General features: G+C 36.6%; 1 protein-coding gene across 6 annotated transcripts in view; it reads right to left on the bottom strand.

The window, feature by feature from the left end:
* The window catches only part of SLC9C1 (solute carrier family 9 member C1), an 85,640-nt gene extending 67,814 nt beyond the window's left edge, over positions 1-17,826 (bottom strand). For 5 of the 6 annotated variants that reach the window (XM_073230408.1, XM_073230409.1, XM_073230412.1 and 2 more), the window contains exons 1-4: positions 17,707-17,826; positions 14,259-14,424; positions 8,241-8,402; positions 482-581 (exon numbers count right to left, since the gene is read on the bottom strand). In XM_073230408.1, coding sequence (XP_073086509.1) covers positions 482-581; positions 8,241-8,402; positions 14,259-14,424; positions 17,707-17,805 — 527 coding nt within the window. In that variant the 5' untranslated portion in view covers positions 17,806-17,826. Of the gene's footprint in view, positions 1-481; positions 582-8,240; positions 8,403-11,472; positions 11,597-14,258; positions 14,425-17,706 lie in introns of those variants that run through there. The other variant, XM_073230411.1, reaches the window with a different exon arrangement.
* Positions 17,827-18,891: the final 1,065 nt, after the last annotated feature.

Here is an 18,891-nt window from a genome sequence, read left to right as displayed (position 1 = left end):
ATGGGAGCCTGAGGTAAAAGGGATTATTGGTAATATTGCTCTTACCTTTATTTAAAATTTTAATGTACCACCATGGATTTTTTTTGCATTAATTTCAACTTTAAAAATATTGCATTAAAATAATATTTATCTTGATTACTAAGTTTTTTTGGCACCCACTCAAATTTTGTGCCTGAAATGAGTGCTTCACTTGCCTTACCTTAACCCTAGCTTTGACTAGTGGTAATTCCTGAATAACTGGTCAGAAGCTTGAGGGAATTAGTGAGAAAACAAAGCCAACATAAACACAAGTGAGGTTACAAATAATGCTTAAAATTAGAGGATTAGAAGACATAAGCAATGGAGTTTTTAGAAAGGGTTTTTAGTGGGGTAGTTTTTAAGTCGGTATCTTGCTTTGATTATGCAGATGTATATATAGTTACTATCATAATATTATAGCTTCTAACATATGAAACAAAGTGAAAATATGCCAGCCACTCACTTGAGAAGAAGTGCTTCAACTCCTGGTTTAAAATTTGTAGAATTTAAAAAAAGCCCTATAATGGCCAGGGTAAATATTCCAGACATTCCAACTAGCTCACCTATTTTTAAAAGGAAATAAGTATAAAGTATTAATTTAATATCAACAGTAACACAAATGTTATCAGGGATGAAAATATCAGATATCATGAAAGTATAGCAACTTTATAGAAAGCTTACCTTGGTTCCAGCTGGATAAAACTGAAAATTATTACCATCCCCATCATCCCTCTTCCTCCTCAAATTTACACCCAATTGTGTAGTAAAGTCCGTACTGCACATCCTTGCATTGCTTTAGCTTCAGATCATTGGCAAGAACATGGAGTTCACAAAACTATCCATGTGCCCTGGTGAGGCTAGACCATGCTTGGTAGCAGGTCTAATGTTTTCTGAGTGGTACGGGATGAATAAGGTGGAAGTGAGCTGATGAGTTTGAAATTATTTCCTTGGGTATAACTGTTAATCTTGAGGCTATGTTTACTTACCAAATGATGCTAGAGGAAATTACATTTGCTGAAATAGATTTTTGTAGGAACTTAGGTATACTAATTAAAGTAGTACATTATGAATGTACTTGAACTATCTGATCATTCCCTCACTGTATGTTAATTTATTAAATTGATTCTGTAACCTCACTAGATTATAATTGACTTTAATCCATTGATTAATTAAGATGTCTCAAGATCCTATCTCTGCCTTTCTTTTCCCAGACATGAAAATCATGAATTTTGTACTAACATTTCTAAAGAGAAGATATTTCTCCATCTCAATTTATTCAAAAAATTTTTTTCTCAATAAACTTTTATAGTTTTCTATGTTTAGGTCCAAACTTTTAGTTTATTCCTTTATTTTTATAACTTTTGCCAATGTAAAGAGAATCAAATTTCATTATATTTTCTAACTAGCTCCTGCTGGCTTATAAGAATGCCTTTTCTTTGTATTTTATATCAAACTATTAAAGAGCCTTGCTGGCTTAGTTCATTAATTAATTCTGTTGGGTTTTTAATGTAATCTAAACTGTTGTGGCTAATATAATCATTTTCTCTTTCAAAATATATAGAAACTTTTTTTTTTTTTTTTTTTTTTTGAGAGGGCATCTCTCATATTTATTGATCAAATGGTTGTTAACAACAATAAAATTCAGTATAGGGGGGTCAATGCTCAATGTACAATCATTAATCCATCTCAAGCCTAATTCTCGTCAGTCTCCAATCTTCTGAAGCATAACGAACAAGTTCTTACATGGTGAACGAATTCTTACAGAGTGAATAAATTCTTACATGGTGAACAGTACAAGGGCATTCATCACAGAAACTTTCGGTTTTGATCATGCAATATGACCTATAAACCATCAGGTCAAATATGAATATTCATTTGATTTTTGTACTTGATTTATATGTTGATCCCACATTTCTCCTATTATTATTATTGTTTTTATTTTTAATAAAATGCTGAAGTGGTAGGTAGATGCAAGATAAAGGTAGAAAACATAGTTTAGTGCTGTAAGAAGGCAAATGTAGATGATCAGATGATCAGGTGTGTGCCTATGGACTAAGTATTAATCCAGGCTAGACAAGGGCAGCAAGACATCCACGGATGCAGAAGATTTCTCTCAAAGCAGTGGGGGTGAGGTTCTGAGCCTCACCTCTGTTGATCCCCAAATTCTCACCTGATGGCCCCCCTGCGACTGTGCCTGTCTTAGGTTGTTCCTCCCTTGAGGAATCTTACCCGTCTCTGGCTAACCAGTCATCTTCCGGGGCCATACAGGGAAATGTAAAGTTGGTAAGTGAGAGAGAAGCCATATTGTTTGCAAAGGTTAGCTTTTTACTTCTTTGCAGATTTATGCCCTGTGGCTTCTATGCCCAGCACTTGTCTCGAGGTATCTTTACCACCTGGAGGAATTATGATACTCGGTAAATTCGATATGAGGCACGAATTCTATTTAAGGTTTGTAATTAGGAAGGAAGAAGAAAAGCTATAGATGTAGCATATGAAGGAAACTTGGGAGGATTGATTATTTCTTTGACATATCTTCTTGTATAGTACCTTAAGTATGTATAGGTTTTAAACTACTAACTAATTTGCACACACATATTAACATAATAGGAATACGGTGACATAAACAAAGCAAATCTATAATTACCAGCCATCTCCAGTGAAGCCAAGAAAACCATTTAGGCACCCTAGGCATTTGTGAAAATTTATCTATGATATGATGGATATTTTCCAACTGTACTTGAACCATCAGACAAATTAAAGCAGCCCATTTCTGGGATCTGTTCACATCCCATATGTTCTTTTAACCATAGATAGTCTATAGTCATGAGATTTTGGGGTGCTACAACTTGCACTCCTCCCAACTCCTGGTTGAGTTCCAACAGTACAGATCCGGTCAAATTCGTTGTCTCACTGTATACACATGCCAGCCTAGACATCTCCCTCCTCATTCCTATGGCAAGTCCAGGAGACGGTGGGCTGGATGCAGCCACAACCGCAGCATCGTCCGGATCCCTGTGGAGGCTTTTTGATGATTATCCCCCGGCACGAGTCCTCCAGAGAGTGCTGATGCCGGAAGCTCCTCCTCATATCGTATCTTAGTTCATTTTCTGGGTATCCAAGCTAGGCCTTGATCTTCTGCGTAGAAACAAACAGACCCTTTGCCCACACTTTGACATGCCCTCTATACCACTGTGCAGAACTCATTGGAGGTCAGCACACAGTAACTGCTTTTTTTTTTTTTTTTTTTTTTAATTAAGAGAAAGGAATATTATCAGAAAAGAGTACCTCCATAGCTGATCATCTGACACCCTTTAAGTGATCAACATTAAGGATATTTAAAGCATGCGTTGATCTTTGATTTACCAATAGTTTTATCCTGTTAAGGAGTAATCCCCCTTTTCTTTCTTTCTTTCTTTTTTTTTTTTAAATTTTTAATCTACACTTACCTGAAGAATACTATGTTTACTATGCTCTCCCCTATATCAGGTCCCCCCTAACAACCACATTACGGTTACTGTCCATCAGCTTAGCAAAATGTGGTAGAGTCACTACTTGTCCTCTCTGTGTTGCGCAGCCCACCCTCCCCTTTCTCCCTCCCCCCCATGCATGCTAATCTTAATACCCCCCTTCTTCTTCCCCCCCCTTATCCCTCCCTGCCCACCCATCCTCCCCAGTTCCTTTCCCTTTGGTACCTGTTAGTCCATTTTTGGGTTCTGTAATTCTGCTGCTGTTTTGTTCCTTCAGTTTTTCCTTTGTTCCTATACTCCTCAGATGAGTGAAATCATTTGGTATTTCTCTTTCTCCGCCTGGCTTATTTCACTGAGCATAATACTCTCCAGCTCCATCCATGTTGCTGCAAATGGTTGGATTTTTCCACTTCTTATGGCTGAGTAGTATTCCATTGTGTATATGTACCACATCTTCTTTATCCATTCATCTACAGATGGACATTTAGGTTGCTTCCAATTCTTGGCTATTGTAAATAGTGCTGCGATAAACATAGGAGTGCATCTGTCTTTCTCAAACTTGATTGCTGCGTTCTTAGGGTAAATTCCTAGGAGTGGAATTCCTGGGTCAAATGGTAGGTCTGTTTTGAGCATTTTGATGCACCTCCATACTGCTTTCCACAATGGTTGGAACTAATTTACATTCCCACCAGCAGTGTAGGAGGGTTCCCTTTTCTCCACAGCCTCGCCAACATTTGTTGTTGTTTGTCTTTTGGATGGCAGCTATCCTTACTGGTGTGAGTTGATACCTCATTGTAGTTTTAATTTGCATTTCTCTGATAATTAGCGATGTGGAGCATCTTTTCATGTGTCTCTTGGCCATCTGTATTTCTTTTTTGGAGAACTGTCTGTTCAGTTCCTCTGCCCATTTTTTAATTGGGTTATTTGTTTTTTGTTTGTTGAGGCGTGTGAGCTCTTTATATATTCTGGACGTCAAGCCTTTATCAGATCTGTCATTTTCAAATATATTCTCCCATACTGTAGGGTTCCTTTTTGTTCTATTGATGGTGTCTTTCGCTGTACAGAAGCTTTTCAGCTTAATGTAGTCCCACTTGCTCATTTTTGCTGTTGTTTTCCTTGCCCGGGGAGATATGTTCAAGAAGAGATCACTCATGTTTATGTCTAAGAGGTTTTTGCCTATGTTTTTTTCCAAGAGTTTAATGGTTTCGTGACTTACATTCAGGTCTTTGATCCATTTTGAGTTTACCTTTGTATATGGGGTTAGACAATGGTCCAGTTTCATTCTCCTACATGTAGCTGTCCAGTTTTGCCAGCACCATCTGTTGAAGAGACTGTCATTTTGCCATTGTATGTCCATGGCTCCTTTATCAAATATTAATTGACCATATATGTTTGGGTTAATTTCTGGGGTCTCTAATCTGTTCCACTGGTCTGTGGCTCTGTTCTTGTGCCAGTACCAAATTGTCTTGATTACTATGGCTTTGTAGTAGAGCTTGAAGTTGGGGAGTGAGATCCCCCCTACTTTATTCTTCTTTTTCAGGATTGCTTTGGCTATTCGGGGTCTTTGGTGTTTCCATATGAATTTTTGAATTATTTGTTCCAATTCATTGAAGAATGTTGCTGGTAATTTGAGAGGGATTGCATCAAATTTGTATATTGCTTTCGGCAGGATGGCCATTTTGACGATATTAATTCTTCCTAGCCATGAGCATGGGATGAGTTTCCATTTATTAGTGTCCCCTTTAATTTCTCTTAAGAGTGACTTGTAGTTTTCAGAGTATAAGTCTTTCACTTCTTTGGTTAGGTTTATTCCTAGGTATTTTATTCTTTTTGATGCAACGGTGAATGGAATTGTTTTCCTGATTTCTCTTTCTATTGATTCGTTGTTAGTGTATAGGAAAGCTACAGATTTCTGTGTGTTAATTTTGTATCCTGCAAATTTGCTGTATTCCGATATCAGTTCTAGTAGTTTTGGAGTGGAGTCTTTAGGGTTTTTTATGTACAGTATCATATCATCTGCAAATAGTGACAGTTTAACTTCTTCTTTACCAATCTGGATTCCTTGTATTTCTTTGTTTTGTCTGATTGCCGTGGCTAGGACCTCCAGTACTATGTTAAATAACAGTGGGGAGAGTGGGCATCCCTGTCTGGTTCCCGATCTCAGTGGAAATGCTTTCAGCTTCTCGCTGTTCAGTATAATGCTGGCTGTGGGTTTATCATATATGGCCTTTATTATGTTGAGGTACTTGCCCTCTATTCCCATTTTGCTGAGAGTTTTTATCATGAATGGATGTTGAATTTTGTCAAATGCTTTTTCAGCATCTATGGAGATGATCATGTGGTTTTTGTCTTTCTTTTTGTTGATGTGGTGGATGATGTTGATGGATTTTCGAATGTTGTACCATCCTTGCATCCCTGGGATGAACCCCACTTGGTCATGGTGTATGATCCTTTTGATATACTGTTGAATTCTGTTTGCTAATATTTTATTGAGTATTTTTGCATCTACATTCATCAGGGATATTGGTCTGTAATTTTCTTTTTTGGTGGGGTCTTTTCCTGGTTTTGGTATTAGGGTGATGTTGGCTTCATAGAATGAGTTTGGGAGTATTCCCTCTTCTTCTATTTTGTGGAACACTTTAAGGAGAATGGGTATTATGTCTTCTCTGTGTGTCTGATAAAATTCCGAGGTAAATCCGTCCGGCCCCGGGGTTTTGTTCTTGGGTAGTTTTTTGATTACTGTTTCAATTTCTTTGCTTGTAATTGGTTTGTTTAACTTTTGTGTTTCTTCCTTGGTCAGTCTTGGGAGGTTGTATTTTTCTAGGAAGTTGTCCATTTCTTCTAGGTTTTCCAGCTTGTTGGCATATAGGTTTTCATAGTAGTCTTTAATAATTCTTTGTATTTCTGTGGAGTCTGTCGTGATTTTTCCATTCTCATTTCTGATTATGTTGATTTGTGTTGACTCTCTTTTTCTCTTAATAAGTTGGGCTAGAGGCTTATCTATTTTGTTTATTTTCTCAAAGAACCAGCTCTTGGTTTCGTTGATTTTTGCTATTGTTTTATTCTTCTCAATTTTGTTTATTTCTTCTCTGATCTTTATTATGTCCCTCCTTCTGCTGACTTTAGGCCTCATTTGTTCTTCTTTTTCCAGTTTTAATAATTGTGATGTTAGACTATTCATTTGGGATTGTTCTTCCTTCTTCAAGTGTGCCTGGATTGCTATATACTTTCCTCTTAAGACTGCTTTCGCTGCATCCCACAGAAGTTGGGGCTTAGTGTTGTTGTTGTCATTTGTTTCTATATATTCCTTGATCTCTATTTTGATTTGTTCATTGATCCATTGATTATTTAGTAGCATGTTGTTAAGCCTCCATGTGTTTGTGAGCCTTTTTGTTTTCTTTGTAGAATTTATTTCTACTTTCATACCTTTGTGGTCTGAAAAATTGGTTGGTAGAATTTCAATATTGTGGAATTTACTGAGGCTCTTTTTGTGAGCTAGTATGTGGTCTATTCTGGAGAATGTTCCATGTGCACTTGAGAAGAATGTATATCCTGTTGCTTTTGGATGTAAAGTTCTATAGATGTCTATTAGGTCCATCTGTTCTAGTGTGTTGTTCAGTGCCTGTGTGTCTTTACTTATTTTCTGCCCGGTGGATCTATCCTTTGGGGTAAGTGGTGTGTTGAAGTCTCCTACAATGAATGCATTGCAGTCTATTTCCCTCTTTAGTTCTGTTAGTATTTGCTTCACATATGCTGGTGCTCCTGTATTGGGTGCATATATATTTAGAATGGTTATATCCTCTTGTTGGACTAAGCCCTTTATCATTATGTAGTGGCCTAGAAACTTCTTTTTTTTAAAAAAAATTACATTAGCTAAAGCTTCCAGAGCTACTTTAAATCATGGACATGAGAACAGGCCACGTTGTCTTATTTCTAAACGTAATGGAAAAAAAAACAGTGTAAGGTGGTAACTAGGTATTATTGAACATGCCAGATCCAAATTATTTGTAAGGCTGTCTTGATGAACTGGTTTGAAAATGATTCTGAGGCTGTATCAGAAAACAGTAATAAGGCTAAGTATCATTGCCTGCCATACTTCTGTGAGGAGTAAGTGGTGGTACATGTATAGATTTTCTAATATTCAGCCTTACTTGATCTGTAACTTCTATTTTGATATGCTTTTTGATCTAATAGTTACCAAGAAAATTATATTTAATTTCAGGAAGTTAGAAGGATTATTTTTAAAGACCCTCCCTTTTTGTTGGTACTTATTGCATCGCAGTTGAACAGTGTTTGGAATTTTATTGAAATGTGCTAGTCTAGTTCATTTCTGTAAATGGTCTACAGGTATATGTAAAGGATAAGCATTCTGTTTTGAGAGGTAGAATTACTTGCATCTTATAACCAGGCATTTCATTTTCTGTCTAAATTTTCTTTATAGCCATAATTATTTTCTATCCATTTGGTTATAAAATTACTTGGGAAAGGCATACTAAAGTATCCCATTGTAATAATGATTTTGTCACATTGTTCTGTCTTCTGTAATGGTATTTGCTTTATTTATCTTGGGACATTATTTTCTGTTGTATAGATGTTAATATTTTTTAATCTCCTTTGATAGATTATTTTAACAAAACTTTCCTCCTTGATCAGTTGAATTTTTTTTTTACTAACTGTTGACTGGTATATATTTTCCCATACTTTTATTTTAAATAGTCTATGTCATATAATTTTAGGCACATGACCTTCACTTACAAATAAAATAGATGAGGTATACAACTGAAAAGCTGAGACTGATATAATTGACATCATCATCAAAAACAGTAGACAGCCACAATTGAATCAATTTCGAACTTAGAATTCCAAACAAGAAACTTGCAATAAAGTATGACCAGATTTCACTCAGGAAGGCTTGGGCTGCAAGAAAGATGAGTAAATAGAAAATAGTTAGTAGAACTTATTTGCTCTTAATTTTAAATGATAGTCTGGGTCAACTTTTTTTTGTCATTATCTTTATTTAAAAATAATTCATTGCCTTTGGGGTAGATGTATGGTATTTTCTTATTCCTAAATTGAAAGAGTTTCTTTTCAAATGCTAAAAGACACAAAAATTTATATGATTGGGTCAGTTTAGTTTAAGAGCCTCTTTCAGTCCCTTTTAAGAGAAACATATTTATTCAGTGCCAAACAGTGGAATACCTTTTGGAGATACTGTAATGAACAAGCAGCAGAAAGTCCCTAAATTCATGGAACTTATATTCTAGATCTAACCTGAAATGCACAGCAAATACAGAAAAAAAGGAAAGCCCCTGGATCTGTACAGCAAATACAGAAAAAAAGGAAAGCCCCTGGATCCACACAGCAAATGCAGAAAAAGGAAAACCCCTAAATTCCAGCTGAGTAAATCTCCTTTGTTGTTTTGACCTGCCAAACTGACTGACTGGTTCCTTACTGTTGGGCCTTTCATTCGGTTCCACTTTTTCCCCTGATAAGCGATGCACCAGTGTGTATCTCTATACAGAACTTTATTGTACTTCTCTGATTATTTCCTCAGGCCCCAGAACTGAAATTGTTACACTAGAAGATAATTGCCCCTTTACTGATGTTATTACATTTTGCCAAATTGCTTTCCACACTCATTACGATGCCCTTGCCAGGAAAACCAGACAGCTAAGACCTTGATAGCACTGGTTTCTGCAATCAGGCATGCCGGTGGGTGAGGAAGTCCCTCTCCACCTTTACAGGGTGAGGAACAGAAGAGCAGACTTTGGGTCATAGATTTAACATACCTGTAGGGATAATGTGAACATGGGAGGAGAGTTTCATGAATGGCCCTACAGGTCACATCTGCTCTAAGGATGGAGTTGGCTATGGTGATAATTTCGAGAGTCCAGTATCACCTGTAACTGAAACATAGGATGGAAAGACTCTGGTTTCAGCAGGAGGCAGGGAACTGGAGTTAGCAGACCCAGTTTGAAAGCTACTTTCTCCTTTAGGAAAGAAAAATATCTTATGTACAGGGTAAGGTCTGTGTGGTGAAAGCTCTCTGAGGGCCATATTGTGTCACCTCCCTTTAGACTTTGGATTTTGGAAGAGGTTGTATGTGTGTGTCAGTGTGGCTTCTCTCTTTTTTTAAAAATTATTGTTCTTTTTATTAATGTATGATTGATATACACTCTAATGAATGTTTCATATGAAAAAAACAATGTGGTTACTACCTTTACCCATATTATCAAGTCCCCACCCATACCCCAATGCAGTCACTGTCCATCAGTTCAGCAAGTTGCCAGAGATCCACTATGTGCCTTCTCTGTGCTACACTGTTCTCCCCATGATCCCCCACACCATGTGTACTAAACATAATACCTCTCAGTCTCCTTCTCCCTCCCTTCCCACTGGCCCTCCCACATCCCTCCCCTTTGGTAACCATTAGTTCATTCTTGGAGTCTCTGAGTCTGCTGAGTGTGACTTTCTCTTAGACCACAGCTGGCATGTATGAAGCATTTAAAGAAGAGGTACCTTCCTGTGCTAAACTGCAGTTGTGCTTAACCAAAGATGTTCCAAACTGTCATGGACTGGGCAAACAAACTGGATATAGATCAAGGGTGAAGGTGTGTGCTTCTCATGCCCATGTAGGGTAACTGACCACCATCTAGGTCAGCTCCCTTGAGGAAGACATGAGAAAGGTGATGGTCATCAGAATGGGGCTCCTTGAAAAAGAATAGTCTTTGATTCTGATTTGTAGGCATTGATTATGAATATATATGACAGATGGGTCAGCATAGAGGTAAACAGGGTCCTTGGCTACCCAACAGTGAAGCACTCTCCAGGGACATAAAAACAACTATAGCTCAAACTTTCTCTTCTTGAATGGTTGCAAAGCTAATTTAGGATTTGCTTGATTTCTAGGGAGAAGGGGTATTGGAAGAAAACCACTTCAACTTAATGGATTTGGGGCATGATATAAACCTCTGAGGTACTAGAACATGGTTCAGAGCACCTCCCAACACTCTTTTTTCAGGGAGCTAAGGGACAGAATGAGATAATGCTGCAGAAGGCCTTAGAATTCAGGAGACATACAGTGAATGGGGTAGTGTACATCAGCAATTTTCTTAAGAAGACTGTAAAAATTTTTTCCCCAAATAAGTGCAAGTGGGAACATAGTAAAAAAGCCAAATAACTTTTTAGTATTATTGTGAAAATATTTGACTTCATGGACACCCTTAAAGGGTTCTCTGAACCCTATTCCCCACTCCAACCCAGCAACTACATTCTGGGAACCATTGTTCCAGGAGGCACATAAGGGGGTTTTGTTTAAGGTGGGGCATATAAGGTGCTTCTAGGAGTGCTGGTAATACTATATTTTTTGTCCTGAGAGACAGTTACACATCTGTACACTTTAAAATTATTAATTATGATGTGCATATATCATTTATTTTATACACACATATATGATAAAGGAAAACAATTACTTATGGTTTAAGGCTCTCTGAATATGGTAAATAAGTTCCTGGGCACTTGCAATCTCTTTGCTTACAAGCACTTCCCTCAGACCCTGAAGATGGACATAGGACTCACACTTCCTCCTGAGCTGACAGCTTTCTGTGTTGCCTGCAGGGAGATAGTCCCAGGACCACGGGAAGGAAAGCTGTCTCCTCTCACCAATGGCTTATCGACTTATCTCTTCAATCCATAGAAACAACATCTCTCATTCTTGGTACCAAGCACTCTGGCTCAGCCTAGGCTTGTGGAACGTTGCTCCTATAAATATCCTCAGGAAAAAAATCTCTAACCAGCCACACAACAAAACCATAACTAATGTTAACTAAGGGATGTGTGATAATGCTTTGTAAAGGATGCATTACTATACTAATACAATTATGTTTGTACAAACATAATTTATGGTAAGATATTATGAAATCCATGTCAGCTTTTAGAAAATACAGGATTCTGATTTTAGGAAATTAAGGAAAAAATAGTTCCTTACCTAAGGAAAAGTTCATTTCCCTTTGCTGGCCAGAATTAAGATCTACCACACTAGTAAACATAATTAAAGACATTACGGAGGTCATCAGACTTTCCCCATTAATTAAATTGATGAGGCTTCTAGAAAGACCTATGGAAGGGAAAAATATTTTTTTCAGGTAGGAAAAATTTCATTAATATTAAAGATTAAAATTTTATTATTAAGTAGAAGGATATCCTTAGCTATGGATTTATATAACATACTCTTGCCACATACTTAAATAAACTTCGGTCATGTTTGAAAATTACCTTCAAGGAAATTTAATTATATATAGACCCTAAGTTAAGTCTAGAGCATCATAATTAGGTACCAAGTTAATTGTAGTTGATTATGGTTTATATATGTGAGATAATCAACTAGAGCTCTCATTCTTTATTTTAAAGCACAGATGAAAACAAGAAAATCATTTTTTTAAATTCAGTGATTTGGCCTATATAAATATATACATCATGTGTTTAAGGCAAGACAAAAAACGATGATGGAGCAATAAAGTAAATTCATAAAACAAAGCTTTATAACACAGTACCTAAGGGAAGTATTAAGGCAATTGTCCAGATAATCTCACTATAATTAGATGTTGTCTAACTTTCCCATAGATTCCTTTCAAGGTTTTAGAAATAAAGCTGCATGAATGGCAAGACCCTCATATGATTGACTTCTATCTTGATTTTCCTCCATTGATGATGATATTCTGAGTTTAAATATCCATCAATTATCCTTTTCTTTGCTATGAAATATACCTGTAATGGCAAAACTGTAACTATGACCGTCTTTAATGATTTCCTAAATGTCCATAAGAAGGAAATATTACTACATGGGAAAAGCCTTTCTTGTGAAACATCCACTCTATATGTAGTTGATCACAACCTAATACAGTAAGTAGGCTGTTAGATGAGAAGAAACGCCAGGGTTGATTGTTCCTGTTCCTGTGGAAGCTTGATTGCCTTGAGAATCTAATTCTTCACTTCTCTCTACATCCATGTCCTTTGCTATAAGGTTTTGCAGTTTCTAAAGAGATCCATCTGTTTTGTTATGACTAAATACTACCAGAGGCTTGAGAAAGATTTCTGCTTCCTCTCTTGGACACTTTCTACCATCAAGGCAGAATTCCCTTACTATCCTACTGGAGGAATGTGAGAAATATGTGGGATAAAGGTCGGTCTTCCCAGTTGAGGCCATCCTAGATCATTTAGCCCCCAGCTGACCCTCCAGCTGATTGTTGATTCACTCATGAGCCCTGCCAAGGTCAGCAGAGCTCAGTGCATATCATCAGAAAACTGTCACACTCAAGAGAAATAATTGTTTTAAGCCACTGTTTTCTCTTACTCAGTTGTTAAAACTCTTTAGTTGTTTCTTATTCAGAAAAAAACTGATATTGTTGTATAATTGTTCCATTTTAGAAAATGGAACTATAACAAAATGTGAATATTTGGAAATAAATAAACAGACATGGGGGTGTAAGAGTAGTCAGCAGACCATAAAAAGCTAGGGACAATGTGAATGTATTCATGTACTCTACTCATAGGTCTAGGCAAATTTTTTCTGAGGATAAAAAAAAAAAAATTTGCTTTGTAAATTCAGGCAAAAATGTTGCCAAGAGAAACATACTTTACTTTTACAAAATTTTTTAAAAGATGAAAAATAATGAGGAAACAAAAACTTCAAGAGTAATGGCAAGACGGACAAAAATTTATGAGACTAACCCAAAGTCAAGAGAAGTATGGAATGCTCTGAGGTAGCATAGAAACTCCCCACAATCTTCTGAGCAGGAAATGGGTTGGCAATGACATAATCCCATGGAGTCATGTTGGATGATAGACACTGGCATTTCCTTCTTCTAAAATCGTTGTCTCATAATCTTAATCCCCTTGTTTTGAAGACTTGGCTTTCCTTTATGCATAATAGGTCCACTTGATGTGTCTACTATTTCTACTTGTCTAAGGCAGTTCTTTGTCCTTTTAACTGGACAAAAACTGAAAAGTGTGTGTGTGTGTGTGTGTGTGTGTGTGTGTGTGTGTTTGCATGCACATGTGTATGTGTGTGCCATATTAGAATTCTATTTTAAGAATTGGAATTCTATTTCTAGTTCTCATTATTAAGAAGTGGTTGAGGGAAAACTAAGTTATTGTTTTTCTTGAATGAGAGCAATAGATTTGGAAAAACAATGTTTTAGATTCTTTTTTTGGGGGGGGGTTTTGTCCTAAAATAGTGTACACTGTAAACACTGTGTAATTAGTGATTTTATTGTGTTTTTTTCAGATTTTTAGTCCTAATAGTGACAGTGATTCCCAAGGCAATATTTTTTAAACAAATGGCTTTATCCTATTTTCAAGGAAAAGAGGCGTTGGGCAATAGAAATGTCACCACAATGCATATGTAATATTGTAATGCCCCCAGAACTATTCTGTTGGTTCAAGGGAGGGGCAAATATAAAGTCAAGGATTTCAAATAACCCCTTAGCCTATTACACAATTAGATGTAAGACTTTAATCTATATGTATATATATGTATATGTATACACACACACACACACACACACACACACACACACACACACAGTAATCCCATCACTGGCATTTCATTCTGTTCTAAGCATCACCAACCCAAATTTCTATGCTCAACCCCCACTGCCCCAGTACCCAACTTCACATAGTGAAAAGCTACAGTGAACAAAAGATCTTAAAATCAGGCAAGTTAATTATAGAATATGCTATTTTAAATGTAGAAAAAGAGAAAAATAGACATACCAAGGTCTCTTACAGCAACTGCAGTCAGCGTGGGATCTGAACTCACAAGGATAGATGAAAATAATAACCATGGGATGGTTTTCAAAAGTAACTTATTCACAGATGTCAGATACCAAAGAACTAAAATATAATTCATCAGAAAGCCAGGAATTGTAATTAAAAGTATCTGAAAAGAAATTTTACAGATAGAAAAATCAAATTGTCTTTGTATTTCATTTTTTAAAGCATATTATCAGGATTATTAGAGGTGTAGAATCACAGTCCATCAAAAGGCAATTTTTTATTATCTTATTTAATAGTTATGTGCTTGCAACCTGGAAATAAGGGGCAATATTCCAATGAGATTCTTAGTACCTAAAGAATACCAGTTGTAGGAAATAGCATACTATTATTAAAAAGTAACTTTTAATTTTCTTATAAGGTCATTGAATATAAAATTGTATTTGTGAACATGTATACATACCTACCACACACACATACATTTAGCTATGCATAAAAACTGAGACATAGGCTATTGACATAGGAAAAAAGAACACAAATTTAAAAAGAAGTTACAAAAGAGGAAAAGAAAGAAGATAATAAAAAGTATGTAGAGAAATGGCAGAGAACTATAGAAAAGATGGGAAGGGAAATTCCGTTATTTAATAACTGAAAACTGGCCTTCTACTTTTCAACCACACTGCCTTCTACTTTTTCTTATTCTACCTATGGTGCCTATTAAGCAAGATTTCATTCCCAAATGGATTTGGGAAAAGGTGGTGATTGTGCCTGAAAGTACCTATAAAATTTCAGAACTGCACCCCCATATTCACTGCAGCATTATTTACAATAGCCAAGACATAGAAGCAACCTGTGTGTATTGATAGATGAATGGATAAAGAAAATGTGATACATATATGCATATACATATACATACATACATACATACACGTATTCATAAAGAAATACTACTCAGCCACAAAACAGAAGGAAATTGCCATTTCCAACAACATGGAAGGACTTTGAGGGCATTATACTACTGAAATAAGTCAGACAAAGAAAGATAAATACTGTAGTATTTCTTATATGTGAAATCTGACACACACATACACACACACAATGAAACAATAGGTTTCATACAGATACAAGGAACAGATTGGTGGTTGCCAGAGGCCAGGGTGGGAGCTGGTGAAATGGGTGAAGGGTGTCAAAATTCCAGTTCTAAAATAAATAAATCATGGGATACAACGTATAGTATGGTGACTATAGCTAATAATACTGTATTGTGTATTTAAAACTTGCTAAGAGAGCAGGTCTTAAAAGTTCTCATCTAAGGAAAATTTCCTAATTATGTGAGGTGATGGGTGTTAATGAAACTTATTTTGGCAATAATTTCAAAATATATACAAATATCAAATCATTATGTTGTACACCTGAAACTAGTGTGTTATGTACTAATTGTATCTCAATTAAAAAAACAAGAAAGGATAAGGATTTATTAATGATATTGAAAATGTCCCTACTGCCAATATTAAATAAAAAACAGCATTAAAAAAAGTATCGTAACTACACCTTATCATACATCTTTAATTATTTCTTTAGAGTTTCAGTAAGTAAGATGAAGGACATGTCATTTCAGGGCTTTCCATAGATACTACTAAACTGCCGTCCAAAAAGGTTCCAACAAATACAACTACCAGCAGTGTACCAGTCACTCCTGTTTAAAACAATTCTCCAGAGAAGTAAAATCAAATGGTACCCTCAGGTTCCTGTCTTAGTTTTGCTATATCAGGAAAGTCACACAACACATTTTCCTAATGAAAAAGCACAGGTTCTCATTCCCTCACTTAGTGCATGTTTATTTGCCACACGAGGCATTGTGATAGGCACCGGGAAGGTGCAAAACCAAGCCAACTTAAAAAAAAAGAATTCAGAACTAAAATATTAACAGCTGTCTTCCTGATTATTTTCCTCTTTCATCTGTGCAAGGACAATCATGCAGAATGGGCTGAGGAAGGAGCACTGGACATTGATTCAAGAGGCCCTGGTGCTAGTGTTGAGCGGTTTTGGTTACATCACTTAGTCATACACCTCTAACCCAATCTTAGACGTGGCAGAACAGTGATTGAATGTTTACATGGCAATACGGAGGCCGGCATACTGACAGGGAGTCTTTGGTGGCTAAAGCTTGATGACAGCATCAGGATGGTGAAAGAAAGTCAAGATCCCTTCGATAATTTACCTCCAGTGTGGCTGAGTTCTCACTGTAAGGTTTCGTGGTCAGCAGAGTTGTATTACTAACTCCTGTTCAATGGAATAAGTTTAAATGAAGCTTTGAGAAGAGAGGATTGAGGGTCAGGAGGCCTAAATTCTTGTTCTTCCACCAGGTAGCTATTGATACCCTCCAAGAATTACATGTGTATTTTTTGCAAAAGTGGCTGTAGTGCCTCTGCTTCCTGAATCCACACCACTGAGTAGCTGACTCCTGTGCTGACTTTGGGCCCATCATGTAATTTGCTTAAAGGAATAAGAGCAAACATAATGCAAAGACTTAAAAAGTTCTGGCAAATTTGAGCTGCAGACTCTGCAACTTCATGTGAAGAAGCCTGGAATAACCCCCTACGTGGGTCACAGGGATACCCACGGCCCCAGCAAAACTAATATCAACCAACAGGTACATGAGGCAGGCCATGTAGCTCATTCGGTGGCCCCCCTCCCCACAAAGGGGAATATAGTGCAGGAGACAGCCTGGCAGAGGTCACCTGAACCAGCCCCAATTACTTGTATATCTCTGTTCTTTCCAATTTCATTTTTTTTGTCTTTTGTCTGAACTCCATTTGCTTTGACTCTATTTAAGGTATAAATTATTGTAATAGTTTTCCTTCTAATGTAGTTTAGATAATGGCCTTACATTTACGAAACTCTTGATTAATTTGAAAGAAATACACTCTGTTTAAGATCTGGAGTATTTTTTCTCAGGGTCTTTCCTTGATGAGATCCAAATATCATATGACTAGAAAAAGATCTTAAAAGTTTGTGAATTAGGGTTATTGTTGCTATTCTCTGTTTTTGTTCTTTTACATGTGCTTGTGGGAAGTTTTAGAAGGCGGGTGTTTAAAACCTGACTTTATCAACAATTTCCTTTTACTGGACCTAATATATCTCAGTAATAGCTCTCTTTCAGCATCTCAAAGTTAAAACTGTAACTGGCAATATGTTCTGCCAGCTAGATTTTCAGAATTACTTTTTTCCTTCCATAACTTTTTCCTGAGTCTTCAATATGCTAGACAAGTGCCAAGATATGATGTAGTCTCTAAAATATAAAGCTCAATTTACTTCTCCCACACCACATGCTTTTTCCCTCCCTTCTTTGTTTCCTAATTTGGAGCAAAATTTTAAAAAATCAAAACATAGAAAACATGCAGTAGTTCATGGGTGAATAATGTTACTGAAAAAGAATACTTCTTACCTGCCAAAATAACTTGTGGAACATGTAAATGTCCATGTCAAATGCAACATTAAAGATAATTACAGGTGTAAATATATTAAAAAATAAGTGTGGATTCATCTGTTGTATGGCATCTGTGTATCTTTGGACCTAATGATACAAAAATATGTCATTTTCTCATTTATCCATCCTTCTACTATCAGAGAACACCTGCAAGGCATTCCTATCTCTAGCAAAAGAGAAAAAGTTACATCGTGGTGTAAATCAGTATTAAAGGCTTAAGTCTGCTGGATTCTAATAATTTTCCATCAGATTATTATGCAATATGGTGGATAGTTAGTGCACATCTTTACATCCATTTCATTTTTCTAAAGAACAGGTATAGAAGTACATTGACATGGGTACTGGAGAATATGTGGGAGATTTTCAGGCAAACAAGAGAAAGAAAGAGATTTCAGGTAGATGGATTACCATGCACAAAACCCACAAAGGAGTAAACAATTACATGAAATTTCAGAAACTACAAATAATTATCCATGACTTACACAGAAGATGTGTGTAGAATAGCAGGAATTGAGACTGGGAAGCTAATGCAGTTCATGAAATAACTAATGAATGGTGTTTATTATAAAATAAGCAGTTGATATTTGTAAATCCTATCATAGACACACATTCAACATTCACTCACCAAGGAAACACTGAATACCTACTGTGCTAGGTGATATCTTTGCATTTGGGAGATGATTCTCCATGGATTTCTTGCATTTCTCCACATCTTATGAGTGGAGGCACTGATTACTTTCCTGCCAGACTGTATCTTTTAGAATATTTGTATGGTTAACAGCTTTGAAGATAGAGCAAGTGCCTCCTTCTAGAGCCAAGGGCAGGCTTTACTATACTGCCCAGGATAATAAACATCGTATCTCCCTCTGGGGCAAGAGGGCAGGTAAACTTACTGCCCTCATGAAATATTCATATTCTCTAAGCTCAGATTTTTTCTTCTATAAGCAACCCATTGTGTATACAGGTTGTACCTGACCCTCTTTGCCTCTTCCTATTGGAACTGGAACTCATGGAACAGGACAAGGAAATGCTGATACTCTGGCTTCTGCTGTGAGCAATAAAGGGCTTTCATCTTTGGCCAAGGAGTCCCACATCTTTTTGCCAGAACTGTGAAACTGTGGCAGACTAACTTATTAGCTTGTC

This window comes from Manis javanica, chromosome 3, assembly GCF_040802235.1.
Source record: "Manis javanica isolate MJ-LG chromosome 3, MJ_LKY, whole genome shotgun sequence".
NCBI classification, from domain to species: domain Eukaryota; kingdom Metazoa; phylum Chordata; class Mammalia; order Pholidota; family Manidae; genus Manis; species Manis javanica.
Note: the sequence above shows the minus strand (reverse complement) of the source record. Positions and strands in the feature narration are given on the sequence as shown.